The sequence below is a fragment of the Ambystoma mexicanum genome, chromosome 4q, assembly GCF_040938575.1.
Source record: "Ambystoma mexicanum isolate Mex_15411 chromosome 4q, UKY_AmexF1_1, whole genome shotgun sequence".
Lineage (NCBI taxonomy): Eukaryota > Metazoa > Chordata > Amphibia > Caudata > Ambystomatidae > Ambystoma > Ambystoma mexicanum.
Genome location: NC_090928.1, coordinates 871,137,084 through 871,163,947, shown reverse-complemented (window position 1 = coordinate 871,163,947; position 26,864 = coordinate 871,137,084). Strand labels below are relative to the sequence as shown.

The 26,864-nt window shown below is 45.3% G+C and overlaps 1 protein-coding gene across 2 annotated transcripts in view; it reads left to right on the top strand.

Annotated features, from left to right (window-relative positions):
• Positions 1-26,864, top strand: part of PRKCE (protein kinase C epsilon) — a 1,836,175-nt gene that overhangs the window by 864,891 nt on the left and 944,420 nt on the right. For both annotated transcript variants that reach the window (XM_069608445.1, XM_069608444.1), the window contains one exon: positions 4,656-4,815. In XM_069608445.1, coding sequence (XP_069464546.1) covers positions 4,656-4,815 — 160 coding nt within the window. The remainder of the gene's footprint in view (positions 1-4,655; positions 4,816-26,864) is intronic.

Sequence of the window (26,864 nt, the reverse complement as noted above, 5' to 3'; positions counted from 1 at the left end):
GTGAAATTGACTTTACTTACATTTGTATCTTTCTAGACCCAGCACACACCATCTTACAACAGGATGCTGGAGGGGTTACTTGGTATCCCCTTTGTCTAGCTTCTCATGTATCATGTTTATGTACCCTTTCCTCACTGAATGGCTGGTGGCAGTGGTTTACTTTTTACTACCATTATGGGATTTTACTGTGGGCTGCGTTCGCAGCCACGGTAAAGCACCCATTGGTGCCATTTATGTTATTTCTTTATGGAAAGGTCCTTCTTGAGATTTACTCTGCGCGCCAAACCAGGTTTGGTCCCTTAGTTCATTTTACCTTTTGGCGGGATTCACGAGTGAAGCCCACCTCTGGCTCCAGGGTGTCTGGCGGGGGCAGGAAGCAAGGGAGGTGTCCGAAACTCCCTGTGCTTAGTCTCCTAGGAAACAGGAATGCACTCTTAGGTGATTGGCCAGCTGGCTGTCCGGCAAGGACAGCCACCCTGCTGGGTGACTGACAGCTGGGCTGGAATTAATGGGAGCAAGCTGCATAAAAGGCAAGGCTTTTTGGCTTGGAAGGCAGAGTCGACCACTGGACAAAGGAATCAGAAGAACTTGAAGAGGAGACCTGCTGCAACATCTGGACCGTTGGTTTGCCCGGTGAAGCCCTGCTGCTGTGCTGAAACACCAAATTTGTATCGACAGAGAAGCCCCTGCAAGGACGACTTCTCCCTTTGAGCTGGTGGGACCAATCAACTCCAAAGTGAGCCACCTGGACATCCTCTCAAAGCTGGTTGAGTATCCACTGCAGTCGCTGCTGGAACCGGATAGCCAGGGAGAGGAACACCAGTTCATGTGCGTTGCTATTAAGCTGGCCAGGAGCTCCAGGAAGATCCTCTGGACTCCCAGGAAGCAGTACTGACTGAGCCTGAGCCCCCTCAACAGAGTGCGGGACCCCAGATGCAAGGAAAGCCCATCTCGACAGCCAGGAACTGCAGTGTTGCTATTTGTGTTAGATGTGAGGAGCTGAAACACCGAACAGCCACTTGTTTGAAGTTTGCCGGTTGCGAGCGGTGACTGTCCCATTGCAGTGCAGGAGTCCCCAGAAGTCCTCCCTCTTGTCCCCATGACTGAGGCCCAGGAACAACGAGATCTGCAGGGCTGCACAGGAACAGAAGGTCATCTGCTGCACTTTTTCTTCAACCTAAAGGTACTGTAAAGCCTAAGAGAACTTACCTCCTGTTGTGTAGCCACTTGTCCTCATTGGAGACTTGCTTGATTGCATGTATAGAGTTGCTTGCAGCTTCTTTACTTCACAAGCCTAATCAGCTTGTGGCCCTACTTTGATTTTCTTCTATTCTACCAGGACGTTTTAAACATTGGAACAGACTTTCTACTTACCTGCAAGAAGAGCTTCAGTTCACCTTGACTTTTGCTAACTTAACATTGGCTGGCCTGACTCCCTGATTGACTCTTCTCTCTTCTGCTCATGTGTTTTGCCTTCCATCCAGGAAAGGGTTAACTAACTTTGCATTTGGGGAGGGGGGTTGTTTTGGCAGTACTTACCTACTTAAGAATAACTGTGTAAATACTTGTTTTATTTTGAACTCTCTTCTCTTTGAAACTACTCCGAAGAATATTCTAAATGCAACAGTGATATATTAACGCCAACAGCACCCTAGCTATTGAAGTCACCTGAGGGTGTAGGTAGTGCCTGTGTGTCATCCCAAATGGGTAGTTGCTGATTTAGATAACTAAGAGTGTGTATTTTTGGAGTGTATTTGTGTGTTGTTTTATATTGCTCCCTTCTGAAGAAGGCTTACTCTAACTGACTGGTAAATACATTAATACTTGTTTACTCAAGAAACGTTGTGTGTAAGAGTTTATTTGAATACTTGTCACTGTGAATCTCTGTGTAAATCCCCTACAGCTCACATTGACCCCTCTTGAGATAAGCCTGGCTGCTCAACACGCTACCAACCTGTGTATGATATTATGTTTTATTTATATCGCACTCATACACAAGTGTTTCCGAGCGCGACCAAGCAAGGGAGGGGCACAGGGGAGAACAAAAATACGATCTTACTAGGCCCAGTGATATTAAAAATGTGCAAGTGCATGGAAAAGGGGAAAAAAACAAAAGGGACAGTGCATGGATCAGGAGAAGTGGAAGTGCAGAAAGAGGAGAGAGCAGAATAAATAATAAGTGGAATAAATAAATAAATGCAGTGAAAAATGGTAGTGCAGCCCGACAAGTGGCAAGTGCAAGATTAGTCAGATAGGGTATATATGATAAGTGCAGAGGAAAGGTGGGGGACTGTATGGTACAGACTTATACCAAAGGTTGGGTTCCTATTGCCAGGGGGTCAGGGCTGTTGTAGTGCACCCAAAGGGTACTGCAAACAATCGTGCCTAACAGCAGGCATACTGGAAGATCTCCCATATGGCCTGAATGGAAACTGGCAGCGATCTGCTATGGGAGAAGGTAACTGGGAATAATGCAAACTGGTAATGCAATGCTAAGTGGGCTTGCTGAAAACTGGCAATAAAGTGCTATCTATACATTATGTAAATTGTAATGATTTGCTTGCTATGTAACAATACACACACATGAAAAACCAGAGTTCATAATATCACTTCATCGAAATAGTTGACATCTTATAGTGGCACTGCCACTTTCATCTTAATTGGCTGTGAGCTTGAGAAAAGGACAAAATAGATCACCAGATAATCAGTGAACATTTATGACGTACTTCTTATTGCCTGCCTATCTTTTTTTACAATGACTTAAGAAAATTAAAGAGTTGACCCATTTTGATGGATATTTCAAGACACAGGCCAATGTTGTATTTGGTGCTCTCAATAGATTTGAGCTTTATAAGGACAGACTCTGGTAGCAAGTGCTATATAAACACAGTTTGTTGTTATTATCATTAGTATTATTATTAGAAGTAGTAGTAATAGTATTAGTAGTGGTAGTATTACTCCTTTAGTACTACTATATGTGTGGCTGCTCTTCAGTGCAGTCCAGCAGCCCCCTTCACATGTGTCCCACTGGAGTTCTCACTTTCAGACTGGTTGTAGTTTTTCCTTAGCATTGACTTTTCACTTCTGGGTATGTTTCGGCAGTTTCTGCATATTCCTTCCAACAGCAAACTTCAACAGGTTCACCAGTGGTATCTCAGAATGTCAGTAATTGACCAGAGAGCTTGAAAGGGATCTGCCATCTTGAGACCAACCCTGCGTCCTCGTGGACCTGCTGCAACGTACATCTACGGTGCCTTGGGGAGTTGTCTGGCCCGTTTGACTCGGAAGGAAGCACAGCATGGCTGTTCTCCACAGCAGGGCCTAGAGTCGCTCCCCCCTCCCCTCCCAGCTCATGTGCACTACCAAAGGGCAGTGTTCGGCAGCCAGGCATTTTTTACTATGTGGTGTTTGTGGAACACAGATGCGGGCGTAGGAGTACTTCATACCTCACCTACCTTGGAAGGTGAGCCAAGGGTAGTTCTAGCAAGCGTGAATGTTGTGGAACGCATCCAGCACTTTTGCTCGCTATTCAGCCCGAGATGGGGAAATCCACTTATTTGGCCGCGGCTAGACATTTTTAGTTTTATAATTCAGTTATTTGTGCCCAATTCCCATCCCTCACTCTGTACCCATAAATATGTAGGGCTTGCTTGATCGTCTTGGCGCCGGGCAGAAGCCGATGTCTAAATTCATATTCACTGCAATGTCGGTCTGCTATAAGAAATGCTATAAAAAATGGTAATGGAAATTGGTTTATGATATTCCTATCCATTTAATGATGATAATCTTTGGATTAGACCTTCCTCCTGCCATGTGCTTCCCCCTGACTGAATCTAGCTGTTTGTCCTTTGTGTGGGCTCTGAGGCCTATGGGCGTGTAGCGCTTTACAAAAATAAATAAATAAATGCATAACCTACTTCTAATATTTCTTCATAATTATCAGATTGAAATTGCTACTTCCTATATTGGTCCTGCATGGGGGAGTGTGGGATGTTGCCTTGCTCTTTGAGTTTCTGCACTATAGTCCTGTATGTCGCAGCAGCTCATCAATGGACCTCTGTGTCTGACTTCCCTGTCCCTGTGGCGATCGCTCCTTCGGTGCGGATCGGCTCCCTAACGCCACTGGGTCCCAAAATCCTAATGTCTCTTAAATGGTGGCTTCCCAAGATGATTCATCTTAAACAGAGGCGTTGGTAGGGGGGCTGAGGAGGCTATAGCCTCGGGTCTTTTTGTTGTAGTCCCAGATAGAAACTGAGTGGTTACAACCAAAAAGGCTAGCTAGCCCCCAGTCCTAACAGTCCCAAAATTAGCATAGCCCTGGATCTTTTCCAGACCTAGCAACACCCTTGATCTTAAAGTAGAGCAATTGTCAGTGTCACTGCATTTGATCAGCTTCATATTTTCATTGCTTGATATTTTCATTGCATCAGCAAATGTTGTTGTGGTACCAGGCAATTTTGAGATGAGTGGTTAGTGCAAAAAAAGCCATTAAGCACTGTTTTCTACTGGTGCACATGTTGGTGCAAAATTGAGGCACATCGGTGGAAAATTGTCCAGCACTCTTCAATTTTGTTTTAATGCACATGCGCTTGCACAGCCGCTTAGTGCTACCATTTCTTTATCACTGACCCTCGGGTGTCTTTTATGTTTTCCAGCACCCAAAGAAAATGAAGAGCGAGTGTTCAGGGAGCGGATGCGGCCGAGGAAGCGGCAGGGAGCCGTGCGCCGTAGAGTCCATCAAGTCAATGGGCACAAGTTCATGGCCACCTACCTGCGGCAACCAACCTACTGTTCACACTGCAGAGACTTTATATGGTAATGTGGGCACTGCACTCCTGGCCACAGTGTGGTGTAAATTCTTTGACATTTGCATTTGTAGATAAGGGCTAACTTGCTATAGTTGCATTGCATTTTACTGACCATAAATTATGCCTGTGCTAAAATGTTGCCATTTTTTGCAAGGGCTGGTAATGACATTGCTGATGATCAATTTCATTGTCCATGGACATAAGATTCTGGGACACCTAGGGACCTCTTTAGGGACAGCAGTAGGATAGTTATGGGCCACGATTGAAGTGCTTCCCAAGGCATTCACTTTAACATTCTGTTCAGGAGCGGTTCTATGTGTAATATTACATTGCGAAGGTGGCATTCTCCGGCGATTCACGCAGTTTGAGGACCAGGAAATAATAACTTCTCAAGGTGCCTAAATTACAAGTCTATCCTAATGACCCCTGGGTGAGGCACTTTTTGAATACCTCCTCCTGGTTGTTAAGCACTTTGTCATAATCCCTTGCAGGTTGATTGTTCCTTGTCTGGATGTTTTCTGCTAGGTTTTATTTTACAGGCTGTATCTTGTGTAAGTAATTATTTGTATTGTTTACGTTTTTTGTACAGCATTCTGATGAACATTGATGTAACCTTTTGCATTATGGAACAATAATTGTATAAAATAAGAAAATATAAAACACCTTTCCACCTTCTAATCAAGCGCCTTTCCACCTTCCATTCAAGCTCCTTTTCACCTTCCAATCAAGCTTTTACTTCTTTACCTTGGTTTCACTGACCCCAGGCAAACATATTTGCTAAACTGAGACCAGGTAAACGACTCTGACAATTTCACATGGTACTTGACAGGTTCTGCAGTGGCATTGTGGAGTTTTTCTCTCTTCACAACAAGCATTACTTGTATGTTTTGAGACATTGTTGAGGGGAAGGCCTGAGGTAGTCTATTTAAGCCTATCTTAGTTCAAAGATAATCACTGCATCAATTGTGAATAGAGGGACTATGGCTAATACATAGTGTCCTCTGTAGCCTGGTGGAAGTGCATTTATGAGTCATTGACAAACAAGTTAAATGACACTTGCTGGAATGTACAATAGCATACACCTTTGTCAATAACAATTGAATTAGAAAATTGGCTAGTTTTACCTTAGCAGTCCGGTCTGCTTGAATGGAATAGGAAGAGATCTAAGAGCATCCAGTGTTTCACACAGAACAGCCGAATTAATGGTGTTAAGGACTTGGTTTCAGTAGAGGACAAGAAGAAACCTCCATCTTTACTGTGACATATTGTTCATATTATATCATGCAGTTATCCTTGCTTGTATGGGATAGAGAATGGGATGTTCTTGGATCCTTGCCGATCATTGGTCAGACAAGACTTTCCCGTGCAGCTTGCTCACAGATGACTTCAATATGATTGGGCAATAAGGTACAGAACAATTTCATCTTTCTTTCTTAAAGGTAGGGATGATGATCCTCAACTCTACATTCTGTTAAGAGGACACCGTTACATGTGCATATTATGATATTCGTTTGAAACACATCAACAGGCGTGTTGTTTGGTTCCTGGTACACAGCTTGACTCCATCAATACTAGTACCAATTTTAATACCAGGGTTAACATTCCACTTAGAATATGCTGCCCATAATCCATACAGACATGTCGTATCTGCCCTAGAATAAATGCAGGAGGCAAAACCCCAAGGAAGGTTTCAAAGATTTTCAGCATGTGTCATGGTTGCAAGTGTGTCTTACACCAGGTCTACAGCTGGAGGGGAGCAAGTTGATAAATCACTATTGGGAGGGTTTGTCTGATAGAGGTCTTCGGATTGGGCATCCCACATGCCAGTCTCTGGCATTGTACCTTTTTACTGACAATAAAGGTCTGCAAGGACCAAAAGTTCTAAAAATGCTACCACCAAAGGTTCGAACACCAAATGTCTGAACCTTTGGTGGTAGCATTGCAGGTAAGTTAGAAAAAAAGAAAACACTGCAGTGGTGCCCCCCACAACACCCCGCTCACTATACTGTGTGGTATAGTGAGCGGGGTGTTGCGGGGGCACCCCTGCAGCACACCCGCAAAAAAAAAAAGCAAACGGGGGCTGCACGGGTGTCCCCCGCAACACCACGCTCACTATAGCACACATTATAGTGAGCGGGGGTTGCGGGGGAAACCCCTGCAGCCCCCGTAGTATGTAAGTGTGTTCTCATGAGAAAGGTGCAAACCTTTGGTAGTTCGCTCCTTTCTCATGCGAACGTTCCGACCGTGGCAAAATCAGCCGCTGTTGGATCACGTAGATCCCAGTCTCTAGCCGGGCTATCTCACTTATCATGAACTCACTCTAGTCCACTAACGCTTCTCCTCTTTTAAAATTCATCACAGCTAAAATGGACAGAGGTTAGTGGGGCACTCCATTTTCTTGGTCTATATGAATTTACAATACATTCATCTACAATAAAGCTTTCTCTCTATTGCGGTTTAAACCAGCATTTTGGTGCCTAGTTTACTGAGCATATCGGTTCTGTTATCTTTTCCTGTACTTCCTCCTAGACCTCAAACACTAAAGCACTTGTTTGTCATTACCCAATATGAGTGGCTTCAAAACTGACAGTGCTTTTGAAACATTTCGTACCATAAAGAATTCCCCATATACACTGGGCCCGTGCAAAGTGCATCTATTGTGACACACCACAGGGGTCGAGATACAGCCCCTTGGGCCACGTGGCACGTTGGATGGATCCTCTCTGACGCAGACTATAAGATTATCGTGATCACTTTTTTAGACTTTGCTTTTTGTCAAGCGATCACACGTGGTTCCACTAGGCAATGCAATACACATCAAGTTTACAGTTGATATTATTCGTCATAAGTCAATACACCAGGGACACACCACCAATACACTAGACCAAGACTCTAACCGCAGTATCACATGAAGTCTCATAAGCCCATTTCGGTTACACCAGTGCACATCTTACAGTTCTCTTTCTGGAATCTTTCATTGAAGTCTCCTGCTAGGATTCTTCGGGGCGGGGCAGAACCATAGACTGTATTGTGAAGTTGACAATATGTTTTTACAGGTTGCCAAATGTTTTTGATGACATAGTTTGATTGCCTCAGAGCACTAAAGAACACAGGGCCTCATTACACGGATGGCGGTAAGGATTTACCGGTACCGGTAAAATACCGGTACCAGTAAACCCTTACCGCCTTACTACAAGGTCCCTTTGCGGGTTGGGGGATTTAACGCCTGCTTTTTGCAGGCGTTAAAAACCAACCCGCAAAGGGACCCAGGGAGCTAATTACGGTACCGCAATTTGCGGTACCGTAATTAGCGCCTTCCCCATTCCCATTGAGCCCTATGGGGCAAAAATGGGGAAGGGCAATGGTGGAAGGGGGAATTACCGCCCCGCCAACCTTGGAATGGGACGGTAATTCCCCTTTCCGCCAAGGCGGTGCCGGTATTTTACTGGCATGAACCATGGCGCTAATAGCGCCCTGGTTCTCCGCCATCCGTGTAATGAGGCCCACAATATCTCTTGGGTTCTGTACTGCAAACTATAGGAAACCCCACGCAGACACTCTTCTTAGCAGCCAATTTATGAAAGATGAAAGCACCCTATTTTTCAATGGGTGATGAAGACCACGTTTCCTGGTGTGTAAACGCACCCATGGAGTGAATCAAACCACACCATCCTAGTTCAAGTGACCCTCCCCAAGCAAGCTATATACCGAGAAGCGAATATAGCAAACCAGGGGTCAAATGGATGGCCTATGCAGATGATGTGGTGATTTTCAATCATACACCCATAGATCTGCAATGTTCAATTACATCTTTGAATGGTACAACGTCCTTTCATCGTCTGCCTGTTCATCCCCAGGCTTTTTAGCGTGCACATGTCATCGAATGTGTTCATTGAATTTTTTAGGGGGGTGGGAAAGGGCAGATAAGGGTTTGGGTGGGTGGGCAATAGCAAAAAATAAGTGTGGAAGGGGGGCTTGGGGCGGTACCCCCCACCCAAAAAAAACAAAAAACGTGAGCACATTCGATGGAATGTGCACGTTAAAAAGCCTGGGGATGAACAGGCAGGCGATGAAATGACATGGAACCCTTTGAACTACTATTTCATTGAAAATGAACTAATGATTAACCCTTTAAGTGCCATTGTTGTCCCCCCCCCAAGTGCCACATGTTTTTTTTTAAAATCGCGGTACCCACCGCAAAACCCACCCAACATTTCCCCCGTCATTAACCCTTTAAGTGCCACCGACGAGCCGGCTCGTCGGTGGCAACCTGGAGCGGTTTTTACCGACGAGCCGGCTCGTCGGTGGCAACCTGGAGCGGTTTTTACCGACGAGCCGGCTCGTCGGTGGCATTTAAGAGGTTAATAAAGCTAAAACAAAAATGATAACATTTTCAAGGCTACAAAAAGACATTGGGCCTCATTACGAGTTTGGAGGGGGGTGGGAAAGGGCAGCCTCCAAATTCGGGTCCGGGTTCCGTGGTCCCTGAATGGGAAAACACTGGGCCATTCCGACTTTGGAGGGCCCGGTATTTCCCCTTTCAGGGAACCTGGACCTGGACCCGGACAATCCCCATGGCTATTTGAGCCCCCATAGGGCTCAATGGGAATTGGGAGCATGCTAACAACGGGCCCGTTAATGACGGGCCCGTTGTTAGCATGCTGGTGCCCTCGTGGGACCCTCAAAGAACGTCTGGTCTGACCAGACATCCAGAGCGGGTCCCGCGAGGGAACCTCGTAATGAGGCGGTATGGGGTTAACGGCGCCGGCACCTTTGCTGGTGCTGTTAACCCCTTAACACCTCAGTTGTAATGATGCCCATTGACATTTTCATGGGGTCTTTCAGGGGAAAGAATTGAAATGGCTAATAATTTGACCGATATGGGCTATCCAATTTTTAATATGGTAAATTTATTTGTGTGTAAAAGAGAATGGGTCTATTTATTGCACAGACAAAGCGTTTAAAGTTAACCGTCGATGGCTCAAGCAATTGCAAAATAATCCGCACCGCCAACCAAGCCTGTGTCAATGGCTCACGGTTCAACAAAACTGCATCGTCCATGACGCCACACTCCTCAACGTCACACTTGTCGATGGAAAAATCTTTTCACTCGTCAATGGCAAAATCAGCTCGCCCATTGACAGAAAAGCCTACATTGTCAACAGCACCACACCCGTCAACCACAAAATCGGCATTGTCCACAACATCTCACTCATACACGCAGTCAAAAAATAAATCGTATACCACTGTCCACAGAGAGTCACAGCACCACTTGGAATCAGCATAGTTGTCATTCCGAAAAGTGGTACACCGCTCGTCAATGACTTTGTTGACGATCACACAGGTACCAACTACCACAGACAACGGGGAGACTAAGGCTACCAAAACTACAACATCTCAAAAATAATGCCCAGCATAATCACATCAGTCTGCATCAAAAAAGGCACCATCACAGGGACAGGAAGGCCATATACAACAAGTACAGCCAATCACATCGCCAATGTCCGCATCGCATACTCACACGTCATGCCTGAAGAATTCTTACAGTTCGAAATAGATTCAGATTTTGAATCACAGCAAAGAGAGTCACTGGTCTTTTCAGACTTGGGTGACTCCATCATAATGTAAAATAAAACAGCCGACAAACCACTGCCACTGGTACGGTCTCCTACGACTCCTGCAGCAAATATCCAGGCCACCTACACCGACACTAAATCAGTCCGCAGAGCCAAACCAACCACTGCTAAATCCACAGACCCTACTCTCGTTGCAGGTATTGTCACCCTTGCAAAGCCTGCTCTCGCAACTTAAAACAAGGCTACCACCATCTCCACAAGCAACCCTGCCTCTACCAGCAGTACCAGTTGCCGGTCCTACAAGGGGACCAGTTTCGCCACAAAGGTCTGCATCATCACGAAGGCCAGGATCCGCATCTCCAGGGAGATACACATCTCCTCACAAATCAAGGTCACCATGAAGATTCACTTCATCCCGGTGTCAACAGACGGTGGTGGTGAAGCGCAGAAATACATCTCCTACCAGTTGAAGGTCTCTGAGAAGATCCATCTCTCACTAGCGTCAGCGAGAGGTGGTGGCTAAGTGCAAAGGCCTATAACTGATGATGTCACACGCACCTACGCACAAACAAGGAGCATCCTGGTTGTGTCTCTCTACCAGCCTATACCACGGGTTAGAGTCTCAACTAGCGACTCTAGCTCACCATCCTTTCACAGAAGAGAAATGTCCACTACATATCAGTATTTGTCCTGCCCAGGGGCAGTCCAGCACCGAAATGCCAGGCAATTTTCCTCTGAACAAGAGTACCAACAGCAACCCTAGACACGTGTTTCGGCCTGGTTGGGCCTTGTCAGTGAGGTGGAGCTGTGCCTCTCTAAGAACAGTGAGCAAGGGTTCCACGTCTGGATTACCCTAGTAACTTAGGCTGAAAACCCAAAGCAGTTACCACAGGGTCTCCAGTTTCCCTACCAAAGACAGAAGAGCTAGAGGAAGGGGAACTCACCAATATGGACCCTAAGGATGACCCGCGCAATACAGCGTTTAATACTAAAACAGGGTCCCCAACACGGATGACCAGTGTGACACTGACGATAACCCAACAGATGACCCACCGGAGGAAGTGCCCAAACAAACACCACTGGGTGAGATTGAGGCTTTCCAACTCTATGATCACCAAAGCGTGTCAAGAATTCGGTCTCAACTCACGCCATGAAAGGAAAATAAAGAATGTTTTCTTTTCGACCAAATGAATGACAGATGGAAATCAATAGTTTCTGTCCCCATCCTAGACCACATCTGGGGGGATGGGCTTCACACTATGACACATCCCTTCACAGAACCAGCCATCAAAGTCAGGCTGGAAAAGAAATTACAGGCCCCGGAGGCCACACCAAAATGTCTCACAGCTCAGTCTACACTGGAGACAGTGGTGCCGGGCAGCAGAAGTCAGGAAGGCCCACTCACACACGCAAAAATGCATGGTGCCACCAGAAAATAAGAGCTGTAGAATTGACACCTTTGGCCAAAAAGTCCTAACAATTGGTGGCACTACAGTTAAAGCAGCGAACTCATTGGCCATCATGGCCAGATATGATCAAGAAATGAGGCATAGGCTAGCTCCCAGCTTAAAGACCTTGTCGGAAGAGAAGCGCAAAGAGGCAATGACTATTCTAAAGGAGGGAGAATAAGCCTCCAATGACATGCCTTTTGTGGGCGACAATTTATTTGGGCCCAAAATACACAAGGGCAATAAAGGCTGATACAGTCCGGTCACTTACGACACTGCAGGACAGAAGGACTTTTCATCCCTTTAGAGGAGGGTCAGGAAGAGCTAGCACATCCTCAGACACAAGCGGCTCAAGAGTGTACACAAAGAGTCCATACTATTCGCCAGGATACAAAAGAAATGTTCTGTGTTACCAGCGCTCAAATGACACAGCGACGAAGAGGGGCTTCAGGCTCCCAAAGAGGAAGACAAACAAAACCCCAAGTGTGACTACACACACCACCACAACATTGCGCAAGTAGGGGGATATTTAACACACCACATCGAACAGTGGCGGTTAATAACAATTGACAAATGGGTACTACATGTCTTCCACCAGGGACACCTACTAGAGTTCACCGCTCATCCAAAAAACATCCTCCCGTTACAACAACCAACACCACATCTCAAAGTACTCCAACAAGAAGTAAACCAAATGCTGGAAAAAAGGCAATAGAAAGGGTGCCAAGACACCTCAATGGCACAGGGGTATACTCCAGATACTTTGTCGTAAACAAATCAGATGGCAAGCGTCAGCTGATACTCAATCTGTGAAAATGAAACAAATTCATCAAGAAACAATGATTCAAAATGGTAACCAGCAAGAGAAACCGGCTGTGCCGCCACAAGGCTACCTAGCATCCCTAGACTTGCAGGACATATATTTTCCTATCCCTATATATCGCAAACACAGACATTTGTGGTAGGAAAACGACACTACCAATTCCGGGTGTTTCCGTTCGGTCTCAAATCAGCACATCCAATGTTCAGCAAATGTCTCACACCAATAACGACATTCCTCAGAAAGAAGTGTCACCAAGTTTATCCTTATTTAGACTATTGGCTGGTACGAGCACCAACCATCATGGGGGCGCAACAGTCCATCTCAGAAATGTGACTCTTACTCCGACACCTAGTCTTCAACACTGCCATCCAAGAGCGCATTTTCCACAGTGAAAGGTCTCATGAGATCATCGCACGACAGAGTAAAAATGCTAACATCACTAATCTCGATCTTCACATCAGGAAGATGGATGTTGATCTGAATGTGCATCGGGCTACTGGCCACCATGTCGTCTGACATCCCCCTCATCCCAAACTGGTGGCTCCACATGAGGCCCCTGCAAGAGTTTGTAGCCAGCAGGTGGTCCCAGACTACAGGGTCATAGAAAGACAGGGTAAAAATCACCTCTGAGCTGACGCGTTAGCTACAATTGAGGTCCCAAACACACAATGTAACAATGGGTTGTCCATTCCAAGAGCCAATACCCCAGAACACGCTGATAACAGGTGCCTCATTATCTGGCTGGGGGCTCACGTAGTGCACCTTGACATCAAAGGGCTCTGGACAGTGGAAGAAACAACCTTCCACATAAATGTCCTACAACTGAGGGCAGTCAGGTTGGGTCTCACATCATTTCTACCGGTGCTGCAAAGGTGTACTTTACGAGTCATCACTGACAACACCACCACAATGTACTATTTCAGAAAGCAGGGAGGGACTAGGTCATCTATTTTGACCCAGGAGGTGCAGCGGGTATGGCACTGGCCATCTCCTATGAAATACTACTGCAAGCACACCACCTCCAAGGGATTCAAAATTCAGTGGTGGGCAGCCTCAACAGGGCAGTCACACATTGCCACGAGTTGGAGCTAAACAACAGTCAGATCAACCAGGTGTTCATACAATGGGGTCTCCCATCTATAGACCTGTTTGAAACCAAACAAAACAAGAAATACACATGGTCGCAAGTAGATCGCAACACGAGGGGCCAATGGGGGAAGCCTTCCTCTTCCCATGGACCGACCTGTTTGCCTATGCGTTACCTCCTTTACCAGTCATTCCCAAGACGGTTCAGATGATAAGGTTGTATCCCTGCCTGGTAATCTTGATCACACCCAACTGGCCATGCCAGACTTGGTATTCAGACCTCCTAAAGCTGTCCAAACACCAGCCAATTCATTTACAAGGTGACACCGATATAATCTCACAAAACCAAGGCAAAGTACTATGCCACAACCCGCAGTTGCTCAAGTTGACTCTGTGGCTCCTGACTTCACAGACTTCGTCCACTTACCATACTGCAGAAGTGTAAAAACATCCTTCACGCAGCAAGAGCACCGTCCGCCAATCGCTCATATGAACTCAAATGGAAGAGGTTCTGAACATGGTGTGCACAGCAACAAAATATACAGCTACTCTCAGCACGCCCAGAACAAATCCTTCAATATCTCCTGTCTTTGGCTAAAACAGGTTCCTTACATGCATCAATCAAATTACACATAGCGGCCATCTCAAGATACACCAGGAAAAGAAGGGCTAAACCATTATTCAGTGACAGGCTAATCAAACACTTCCTGCAGGGATTGTTTTGCTCGTTTCCTCCACTACAAAAGAGCCTCCAGAGTGGAGCCTGAACATAATCCTTGCTGGCTCATGAAGTCGCCATTCGATCCATTGGCTACCACACACCTCAAATATGTATCATGGAAGGTTGCTTTCCTGATAGCCATCACATCCTCCAGAAGTGTATCAGAGTTACAAGTGCTAACAATAAGTGAGCCCTACCTACAGTTCCGAAAGTATAAAGTGGTCCTCAGAACCAATCCCCACTTTATACCCACAGTCCCCACGGACTCCACAAAAACTCAACACTTACATTGCCTGCTTTTGTCCAAAACGCGAAATCCTCAACGGAAATCGTGCAGTACTCCTTAGACATTAAAAGGGCAACAAAGTACTACCTAGAAAGGACCAAGTACTTCAGGAACTCAACACAGCTTTTCATAGCTTTTGGGCCATCAAACAAAGGAAAAGCAATCTCTCAACAAGGCATAGCCAGGTGGATCCCATCTACTATCTCTACAAGCCTTTAAGGGGAAAAGCTCATGCCCCTTCCACAAGGGCAACAGCAGTATCTGCAACAATGTGTCCTCGGTTTCCCTAGCAGACATGTGTCAAGCAGCCACTTGGGCTGTCCCGCACACATTTACGAAGCACTAATGCCTCCAGGAGCAACGCACTGTAAACTCCTGAATGGACAGAGCAGTCCTTCAGCGTCTGTTCCAGTAAGGTAGGCTTTTACCTACGGTCTACCACCAACAAAATATAATGCTGCTATATATTCTATTTGCAGCATATGAATCTAGGAAAGATCCTAGATTCACCTGCGCCCTCCATCCATCCCCTCGAGTAAAAGCCTATTTCAAGGATATCACGAGCCAGTACGCACTGGTTAGAATTTGAAGAGAGACTACAGGGGAGCGTCAACATACTCAATGTTCCATTGGATGGGACCAAAAGCACCCAAAAGGAGGCTAATGGGCTACACAATGCACCTGTTTTTCCTTTTTACTACAATGGGTAAAGGGGTAACAGAGGATTCCTGACAGCCTGACAACGGTAAATATTCACAGCTTGTGAATCTATGAAAGATGCCAATGCTAGAGAAATGGAGTTATAGGTAGGAAATGTACCCCTTTCTCCTATTGAAGGGGAATGTGTCTAAGTGTGCCCCTTCATCGAAGGGATGGTTTACCGTGTCTAAGATGGGCACCATGGACATGCGACTGGGAGTTGGGAGAGAGTCCCTTTTCACTGTCCATGGAGGAGGAAGATGGCAGCAATACAGGTAAGTGTGTGCGGCAGGAGGGCAATAGTAGCGATGGTGATTGAGAGAAAGGCTTGTGGGCAGGGAGCAGGGCAGAGTGAGAGGCGAGCCGCGGCGCAAAGGACAGTGGTGCCTGTATTTCTGTGAAGTAGCTATTGGATTCAGGCAAATGTTGTCTTTCTGCTCACATCACCGAATGTCTATGATATTCCTGATTCAATAGACCTTCTCTGTGAAGTGCTTCCCGTTAGAAACTGTTAGGTTTACGCTATATCGTATACCTAAAAGCTGTGCAGCTTTAAATGGCCGTAAATGCCCTGGAAAATAAGTGAAGATTTAGACAAGCGTTTCAAAATGTCAAAGTAGAAAGAAGGAGCATGACAAGCGGCTGAAGTTAGATGGTGTATATCATGGGTGTTGCACATTGCTAAGTCGTGACGGAGCAGAGCCTCATAGAAGATGGCCTGATGAAGGACTGACGAAACAAAGAGTTGCAAGAGAATGGAGATATCTAAAAACAAGATCAAGAAGGAAGCCATCAAAAAGCAGTCACAAAGATATGTTCATCGATGGAGAGGATGATGGGCTACAAAAAGGAAGATGCAGAGGTTTTAATGGGGACGAAGCAGGAAGAAAGTGGATGTCTTTGATATTGCAACAGAATCATGGTGATGTTCATATTATGAATGCTTTTAACATAACATAACTTATTAAAGGATTGACTGCGCAGGGCCAGGCTACAGGCAAGCCATTTATAGGAAGAAATACATTGAAAGCCCAGGTAACGGAATAAAATGGAAGTTATTTAACATACAAACATCGAATATGAGCAAAAGAGGATGACCCAGATGTGGGAATAACCGGAGCTCTTCGTTGAAAGTGTTTAGCTGCATTTGGTGAGCGCCCCTCTTTTCCTTCACCTCTGATAAGACAGGCTTTGGAGATGGGGGGGGGCGTGCAGATGGAACAGAAGCGAAAGATGGGACTATGTTCAGCGTTGTAGTGCACCCCTGAACCGAAACAGTTTGTTGCATCGTATCAGAGGTTAGGCAAATGGATGTTTTCGTTTGCATTTTTTCAGAAGAGCAGAAACCCTTGGAAGTAGTTATGTGGCCTTGGTGCATTGTTTATGCGCAACTAAGGGACCTCCTTCCAGTATTTTCCTTCGATTGCACGTGGATATCTTTCTTTCTAGCTCACACATATTCCTTTTTTTTTTGAGTGGTCGGCTTGGCATCCAGCAGTGGATAGTTTTTGAGAGGACCTGTCCTGCTCTTACCCTCACACACGTATCTTCAACACTTCACTAGTTTGTCACTAGTTTGTCTTATATCGATTGGATGCTGGATGTTTTCTTAAGTGCATGCGAAACCCTATGCAAGATGGGGCACTCATTATCTGTAACACACTGGACCTTTTACTTATGCACTGTTGACGATATCTAGGTAAGAGGGACTCCATAGAGCGCATTGTAGCAATGTCCTGTAACACACTGGACCTTTTACTTATGCACTGTTGACGACCTCTAGGTAAGAGGGACTCCATAGAGCGCATTGTAGCAATGTCCTGTAACACACTGGACCTTTTACGTATGCACTGTTGACGACATCTAGGTAAGAGGGACTCCATAGAGCGCATTGTAGCAATGTTCTGTAACACACTGGACCTTTTACTTATGCACTGTTGACGACCTCTAGGTAAGAGGGACTGCAAAGAGTGCATTGTAACAATGTCCTGTAACACACTGGACCTTTTACTTAAGCACTGTTGACGATATCTTGGTAAGAGGGACTCCATAGAGCGCATTGTAGCAATGTCCTGTAACACACTGGACCTTTTACTTATGCACTGTTGACGACCTCTAGGTAAGAGGGACTCCATAGAGCGCATTGTAGTAATGTCCTGTAACACACTGGACCTTTTATTTATGCACTGTTGACAACATCTAGGTAAGAGGGACTCCAAAGAGTACATTGTAACAATGTCCTGTAACACACTGGACCTTTTACTTATGCACTGTTGACGACCTCTAGGTAGGAGGGACTCCATAGAGCGAATTTTAGCAATGTTTTGTAACACGCTGGACCTTTTACTTATGCACTGCCTGTTGACAACCTCTAGGTAAGAGGGACTCCATAGAGTGCATTGTAGCAATGTTCTGTAACACACTGGATCTTTTACTTATGCACTGTTGATGACCTCTAAGTCAAAGGGAGTCCATAGAGCGCATTGCAACAATGTTCTGTAACAAGACCCAACCTTGCTGAACTCTATTTTATTTGTTTGGGGGGGGCAAGGTCACAGGTTTGTGTTGAGGTGAAGCCCACATCTCATTTGGTTGGTAGAGAAAAAGTTTTTTTTTCATGGATACCTCGCATTTGTTTTTGGAAGTAGAAATAGATTTTCCACGCAGTCTTCTTGCGTTTTGTGCTTAGTGCAAAACGTTTTTGTTTATTTTGTCTTATCGTTTTTACTTTTTGAAAAACCTTTTTAGATACAGTGTGGACTCTTTGTCCCAACTGAGGTCAGCCGACACGTGTTTCGATCCGTAGGTCCTTTTCAAGGCCATGTAGTATGGTTCCGAGCCCCGTATGGGGTCCTTGGTGACGTGTTGCGATTAGTCCTGTGATTACAGCTGGGCTCTTGTTGGGCCCTGATTATCAGTTACTCACAGCGTTGTTGCGTCCTGTTTCAGCAGGACGCAACGATGCTCCACACCAGACGGACTCCACCATTCTCCCAAGGATATGAAATCCTAATGAGCACCCTTTTCTTTCTGTTTATAGTGGGGCTCAGAGTCTCGGTGTTAGCTGGGAAATTAGGTCTATTTGGTTAAACAGAATAAATAAAGTTGAGAATACTGCGTCCTTGACTGTCTCCTGATTCTGACCTATCATAGTGGTTGTGACCTGGGGTCCTGCCATCTCACTGCTGCACCCCTGGCATGATCATCACTCTTTGCAGCGGCCCATGCACTGGGGGCTGCCTGCATCTCTGCCGGGCCCCGCACTGCACTCGATATTCTCCGATGACCCCCATGCCATTCGGTTGAGTAAAACCGCCTGCACAGTCGAAAGTCTGTGACCAGCAAGTAATTGGAAAGCTAAAGAAATTAAATCCTGTATCGTGAAAAAGTAGAAGGAACTGTGAAAAGCTAGCAACCGTGAACCCGGCTGAGGGATGCCTGCAGAAAGGGGTGAAGAATGATGCCCAATGAACATTGTGTTGACAAGGGTGAACCCAACAGAGGGATTTCCACAGTGGATTGTTTGAAAAGACATTGAGACTTGTGAATTCAGCAGGTGAAATCTTTTGGAATAAAATCCCTCGTGAACCCGAAGGAGGGAGGCTAACATTTGAGAAGGGTCTGAGCCTTGAAGAGGGGGACCCTGGGGTGAAAGCAACCACCCAACATACATACGGAAAAGGAACTTTTTGTTTTGTTATTTTGATACATCAGGTCCACAGAGGCAAGAGACTTTTTGTAGAAAAGAGACTTAACCACCGAAGATCCTAATACCTGAGAATGGAACTGTAGTCTTGTGCTGGGAAAGCAGGAGGGTGTGCTGTGCTCCGGAATCCCGTCTTGCCCAGTGCTCAACATGAGGGGAAGGAAGACCCCCGGCTGTAACATCTGACTTCTTTCTTTCTTGTGAACCCTATCCCACACTCTTTTTGTATTTAGTTCTAAAGATTGGTAATAAGTTTTCTTTTACCTTACATGTCTTTATAGACCAATGTCAGTGCCCTAAACTGAATGTGAGCCTTCACGGGCAGGCAATGAAGGCTCCCAAGGACCAAGGCTATATGGTCATGTTTAGGAGGTCTGTGAGGGGTCAGTAATGCGAGGCGGACAACTGTTTAAAGATCTTCCCAAATATGCCATTTTATTTTGAAAGAAAATATAAGACAATGCCTCACTTGCTTTACTCTGCTGAGGGATTCCCGGCCTATTCTCAAAGCTAAGGGAACACACCCTAATACAGGGCACAATTAGCCCTCACACTAAACAACAAATACATATAATAAGGATGGCAATTCAACATGACATGAACAATATGCAATTTCCTCAATGACCTTCAAATGTCCTGGGTGATTTCCCTTATCCAGGATTCAAAGTCACTTCATGAAAAATAAATTCAATCAAGAAAGAAAATGTCTTAACGTAGTTCTTGATGATTTTAAAGTCAAAACAAGAGTTCATCAACAAAAGGTTCTAATGGTAACAAATCTCCTCCTTTGGGTAAAAGTCATCCGCTTTTCACTTCTAGGAAAACTAGCCACAATGGTAATCCTGGCCACAATACTTTATCACTCCCACAGGTATATCTGCCACAGTTCAAAGAAAATGTAATGTTCACACGGTTCATGTTACACAGTTCTTGGTTAGCAGTTTGGACTTCTTGACACTCAAAAGGATAATGTTTGTCAGGATGCCTTCTTAATACTGCTACTTCTATTTCAACAATGATACTTCTACGTGCTTCACGATGAGAACAGATACCTCTTGTCCCACGGTATTTCACCTTGGCTTCGACAACTGCAACGTAGCAGTTACTGACAACCAGATATACCTTTTTAGTTTAATGACTTTGGACTACTGCCACAGCTTCAATTACTTTGAAAAGACTGCTACAGCTTCAGTACCTCAACGACGTTTAGACAGACTTCAACAAGATAGTTCAACCTCTTCAGGTAGGCATGGTACTCTTCCTTTAATAGCTTTGTTCAAAGGGGTATCCTCTTTGCCTCTATTGTTTAACTGCCACCACAACAACCTGGGTTTACCTTCAAGACTCACTTTTCTCTGGTTGTGACTGTCTTGGTCATTACAGGTTGAGTCTGCTTCAATATAGTCTTTACAAGCCGCCAATTCCCTTTCCCCAACTTTCTCCCAGCTCTCAGCCCATACATTTACCCAGAAGCCTTGGTGCCACTCTCTTAGCTTCAGGTAATACTTGTGCACTTGTATCATAGACCTTTATATTGTTACTAACTTCACAATGCAGCTGGATTGCTCAAAACTCTGAGAAAGGGTCACCTTCAGACTTAGTATGGGGTATCTTTTGTCTCGGGAGGATAGCTCAGCTGCAACATGCTCGGCTTGGAAGCAAGACAACACCGAGCAACAGAGGTTCGATCCCCGGGTCCGCCCTTAGAAACCTCTGGGTATTAAGCGCGTTATAAATATCATAACATATCATATCATTTAGGCAATGCTGGTTCTCGTCTTTAGTCGTTTATACTCTTGTAAAAGAAAGGCATGTCACTTTTATACAAAGTATTAAGTTCAGTTTTTCAGGAAAAACCACAATTAGGTACACATATTCCTGTAGATGGAAAGGATAGAGTTCAGGCCTCCTTTGGGAATCACAATAAGGCACACGCGATCCCTTGAAAATGTAGTTTTTCACATGATAAAGATTGTAAATTTGATATTGTCATAGTTACATGTTTTGCAAGGGCCTTTGCAGCATTCCCTTTCCTCAATTAGGGACACACAACCACTCTTTGAACAATAAATGTCTTTGGTTAGTGGAACAATGGGTTTTAACTGTGTTAGCTTCCTATGCGAGCAAGAAGCCTTTTACTTTAAACTCCTGTGTTACAATTCCATTGTTCAAATTATATTTATTACATCGGTGCACTTCTACTCGATTAAAGTCTTATGCTAGCGGCAAAGGAGCGGGTTACTGTTACCGGCAAGGCTTGTGAAATGCTTTAGAATGCTGTTCTTCACTAACCGGCTTCTGAACCGTTTGTTCTCTGGGTTGCACTGCGTTCCCGACTTCCCAACTTCTTCTGCCTTTGGTTCACTGGGGACCCACACCCACGCTTTACAAATGCCATATCATATCATCTCCTGAACAGGTGTCTCTTGTCTGGCCACATGTTTTGGGAGTATCCTCTGCTCTCAAGACCCTCGGCTTGGCAATTGCTTCTGGCCTCAGCTTCAGGCACACCAGCAGTTCGGCAACCATGGCAATCAGGGTCATATGGGGACCCTGATTTGTCTGCTGTGCAGCCTCTGCACTTCAGAGTTTGCCAGGGTAGGTCTCTCTCAGAACACGCAGGTGAAATCTGCTGCCTCCACATTCAGGTGTCCCTCTTGTTCTCTCACTTCTGCTTTGTTTTCCAGCCTAGGACCTTCCTTCTGCTTCCACTGCTGCAGCCTGCACTCCAGCCAACATTCCAGATGCTTCCACTCCTTCATCCTCCACGAGGGGCCTTTTTATGCCTCCCAGGTTCAGTAATAGTCTTCAGGTGTGAGATATTAGCCTCAATTGCCTGACTATTTCAATGACTACTAGGCTTAAGTGCCTGATCATTACTACATCTGCATGCCTCTTCAGCCTTCTTCTTCATCACAGTCCCTTTACAATTCTGGGACTTGTATTTTTTTCTAACAAAGTTAGGTTTTTCAACTTCTGCTATTTTGCAAACCGCCATCAAGAGTGTGGGATTATGAGGAAAGTTAAAGAGGGGTTTGTCCCAGTTTTCCTAATCTGTCCCCCCACCCCCCATGTGATAAGGCTCAGGAAGCATTTGCCTTTCCTTGGCCATATGAGGAGAGTTCCAGACCAGGTTTCTGTGAGGAATCCTCTCTGATTCTTCACAAGTCAAAGTGACAATACAAGCTTCAGCATTCTGTGTAGGTTGTAGATTATGCAAAATAGATTGATTGCCTCCTAGCAACAGTGACGTACAGTAACCCAACCTCATGCAAACGATTGCAAAGGCAAGAGCAATCATGGGACTCTGAGTTTGAGATAGGGAAGTACATGACTGACGAAGAAGCATCAGATACTAGTTGGCAGATCTCGCAATAGCATTGAGCTGTGATAGTCGTAGTCAAAGCTAGGGTTTTGACTTCAGTGGAGATGGGAAAAGGCTGGCATTAAAGAGAAAAGGGTATAATCAAAGGTCGTTATTTAGCACCTGAGAAGGAGAAACTAGTAACAGCTCAGTTTTAGGTTGGTGTAAGCCAGTTTATTCCATAAACGATTGAAGTTGAGATGCAGAAATCTTATCCAGAATTGTTAGCAGAAATGGAACATAGTAATGGGTCTGTAGCTGATACTTACGCTAAGGATGCTTTTTTTAATGAGAGTATTGACCCAGGCCCTTTTAAGGCACCCAGGAGTCTGATAGCAGTCTTGTTAACAGAAGTATTTACCAATTTAGCAGTGATTGGGGCAAGAATGTCGATATGTTATTTTACCACAAATGATGTACATGCTTCTTCGGGGCATTTAGTCAGTTTCAACACACTGACAACTTTGATCGCATCCTCTTTTAAATGGTTTTCAAGCCGAATGTAAAGAGAAATTGAGTGCCAGCAAGAGTGTGCACGAATGGTACGAATAACAGGAGTGGGACCAGGAGTTTGAGTATTGCTATTGTCTATTTTATCTCTAAGGTTCTAAGCTTGACCATTGCATTTCTCTGTTCACTTTATCATCCGAATATGCCTTTTATCGACTTCAGGACCTGCAAAACACAGCAGGATGCACAGTTCTTAACACCCCCACATGTAACCCCTATTCTTAGGAAACTCCACTGGCTTCTGGTAAGGACAAGGGTCACTTCCAAGCCCCTTACCATTGTACATAGGGCTCTTGGTGGCTAAGTTCCATTTTATGTAAAACAAAGTTTTAAAATGCGCACCTCTCTTCAGCCAAAGAGAGCTATTACCAGGAAAACAATCTCCACTCCTGGTTTCAAACTAACAATAGTTTCAGGTTGTTCTTTTCTGGCACTCACCACAAAATCCTCAAATTCTCTCCCTGAGGACATCCACTGTATCCAGGACATGCTTCCATTCAGGAACAAGACCAACGCATTACTATTCTGTTCCTCTTTTATAGTTTGCTGTGTTTACTCTACCCTATCTCTGCCAATGTAAATAATCTTAGATTCTCAGATTGCATAAGGGGGATACGAAGACATGATACCTGAAGACACTCCCACTTTCTGGAAAGCCCTACCTGGCAGATGCACACTTAAAAGCTATGAGAATTGGGGGTGGCGGGGGGCACTAGAATATACAGATCACTGCACTGATCACGATTGTTAAGAGTGGATCCTGCTGCCGCTGTGAGGTTCTTAAAAGATGGCGCTCTTCCATCTCAGCGAGTTTACAGTGAGTTTAAGTAAGAACCAAACTGACCCAGGCACTTTATCACTGATAATCTAGGTTGTATAGTATACTTGAATTATCAAGAAATAAATGAGACGTCTTGTCACTTGTTTTTAGAGGGTAAAAGTGATTTTATTATGCACTTGAGTAAGAGAGTAATGTAGTGGTATTGAGCTCTTGAGGTAAGATTGCTGTGACAGCCCCTCTTTGTTCTGAGGCCCAGGGTACCTAACAAGAGCACTTACTCAAGAGCTCAATCCCACGCTGGGTCGAAACACGTGTCGGCTTTAAGTGTGTAATAAATCACTTTTACTCTCTAAAAACAAGTGACAGGACTTCTCATTTATTGCTTGATAATTCAAGTATACCATAGAACCTACATTGTCAGTGTTGTAGCGCCTGGGTCATTTTGGTTCCTACCCAAACTCACTCTACACTTAAAAGCTACTCTTGCTCACATTTTTTACTTCTTCTTTGAAGTGGACCAATAAGCCATTCCCATTCCTATTCAATTCCCCTCACCATTTTAATACTTTTATCCTGGCACTGTCCACCAGCACCCCTCACCATTTAAGCAATATGCACGCCATTATAAAAGCTTTCTCTTCCCATTGGATGACTTTAAAATGTTATACACGAGTTCCTCTGTTGCAATTGATTACGTGTGGTGCATGGATGGTGCTGAGGAGATGTGTGTGATGTTGTGACTGTGCTGGCGAGTGGAATGTTCAGCGAGTAATGCGAGTGAGTGGTATGCGAGTGTCTGTTGTAAGGTGGACTGACCAAGGTTTTGTTGTGCACTTGGGTGTTCTTGTCTTCTACATACCTTCGGAAATGTAAGGGAACAAAGAAATTAAGATGATTGTCCTTGTGTGCATTCAATCCCTTCTAAACCCTAGTTGATGCACCTCAGCTTTGTCCTAGCCAACTTCAAGAAGTACTCAAGCTTCTCAAGGGCTTGGATTTGTAGCCATGAGTTTCCACTACCACGCACTGTACCCCAGGACCTGCCTCCCCCTCAAGTAGTTCACTTGGTCCCCCTTGTTTATAGGCTTCTCACTGGTCTAATCTCCCTGCTTGTAACTCCTAATTCCTCCCGGCTCTTCCACCTGCCCTGGGCCAACCCAGCCCCCTCCTATCTTCCTGCTTTTGTTCTCACCTTGTCTACCTGTTACCACAACCTCCAAACTCTCAACACCTCTTCCTAATGCCACCACCTCCTTCAACCTTTCACTGCCTCCTCTTGATGTTACATCTGCCTCCCAACTCTCAACGCCTCTGCCTGACACCATCACCTCCCCCAACTCTTCACCCTCTACTCCCACTGGCTACTTCTAGCCCTGTAGTCTCCAGCAGCTTATGCTTCTGCACATTCCAAATTTCTCCACACCTTGTTCCAACAGCCCACACTGACTGGGATTTCTGCCTTGAAAGGGGAGATTCAGTTTCCCTGTCAGGTATATGCAGGTCACAGGCAGACATAAAGGGATGGACATGGGAAATCATAGGAGCTGCTTGCAACTAGGGAAGACGATATTTTTTGACAACAGATTGTGGGCATTTTGAGAATTCGTATGTGCAATAGGTTCCAAAAAATAAGTTAGGCCACTCCAAAGTGGCACCGTTATTGTGCCAAATAGGTAGGAATTGGGAAGACAGCCTTTCTGGTTTCAATGTATTTAGCAGTAGGACGTTATGCTCTTAATACCTGCCTACATGCCTTGTAACCCTGCCCAATTGGTTTCCACTCTTCCCCTCGATCGCCACTCCGTCTCTGTGACCTTTTTCATCCTTCTGCTGTTGTTACCATCTGGCCTCTTGGGGGATGCAGCCTTACCTTGCCCATGACGGTTTGTTGGGATTGGCCTTTACCTGTTTCTTCCATATTCTCGACCGGGCGACTGATCCACGTTCCTGGTAATGCTCCCCCTGACTCTTCCTCACTCCTCTATGGAGGCTCTCTGCTGATGTTCGGCCAATCATTTCTGGCATAGGGCCACCTTCTCAATCTGCTACTCTCCTTTCCAAACCTGGCCAACGCTGTATCCCTGTCCTACTTTACTCTCTCACAGGTGAGGGCTGGCAGGACATAGATGTTGGCATACCACAAGTAAATAGACTTTACCTCTTGCTCTAATGTTCTTGCTCGCCACCGTTATCTGGGAGAGATTCACATTGGTGCAGGGATAATTCTCTCCATGCTTGGGAAGATAACAGGAGGAGAGAGAAGGAGAAGTCACTACACATATATATAAAGGCGTGTTCCAAGACTCCACATTAACCTATTTTTGTCACCTGTTGAAATCTGGACCAGAGTGGCATGGAAATCCTGACCCCAGAGGTGATGAGGCTGCTCAGTTCACTAGAGTCCCAGCTTCCCTGGGGGACTCCCGTAGACTTGTGGTACCTTGCAGTCCCCAGACCGGATAAATAAATAAAATAATGAACAACAGGACAGCTAGATGAGCGGTGGGGGTTGTGGGGTGGCAGGGGGATGCTCTGTTTCAGGGATACCTTCCTATAAACTAATATGTTGTCTTTCCCCTATGATCTCAGTCCCCGCCCCAGTCCCCGCTCTAGTCCCCTGTGTTTTATTATTTGACTTATCTTTTAGCGGACTTTCGTTAGGCTAAAACTCTTTTCCCTGTTTGCGATGGACACGTTGTCCCTGTTTGAGATGGACACGTTGTGTCCTATTTTAAGTGGACTGTACAATTTTGCTAGAACTGCTGACTATGAGCCTTTTCACTGTTTCCCGGGTCACTGGGACAAGGACGTTGAAATAAGGCCAGTGGATCGCACCAGCGCAGGATGGATTGGACAATAGATAGTTTGGTAAGAACGGAAGCGCTCTTTGTGGCGGGTGCCCTACGCCCCTCATCTGAGGGAGGCGAGACTGGAAGTCCTCTGATGCAGCCATTTTGGACCTGAAGTATTATGGCCACACATCATTTGTCGCCACTACTACTGAAGAAGGACTAACCTTTTCATGAATGCTTCCTTTGTGTAAGGCGGAAGGTGGG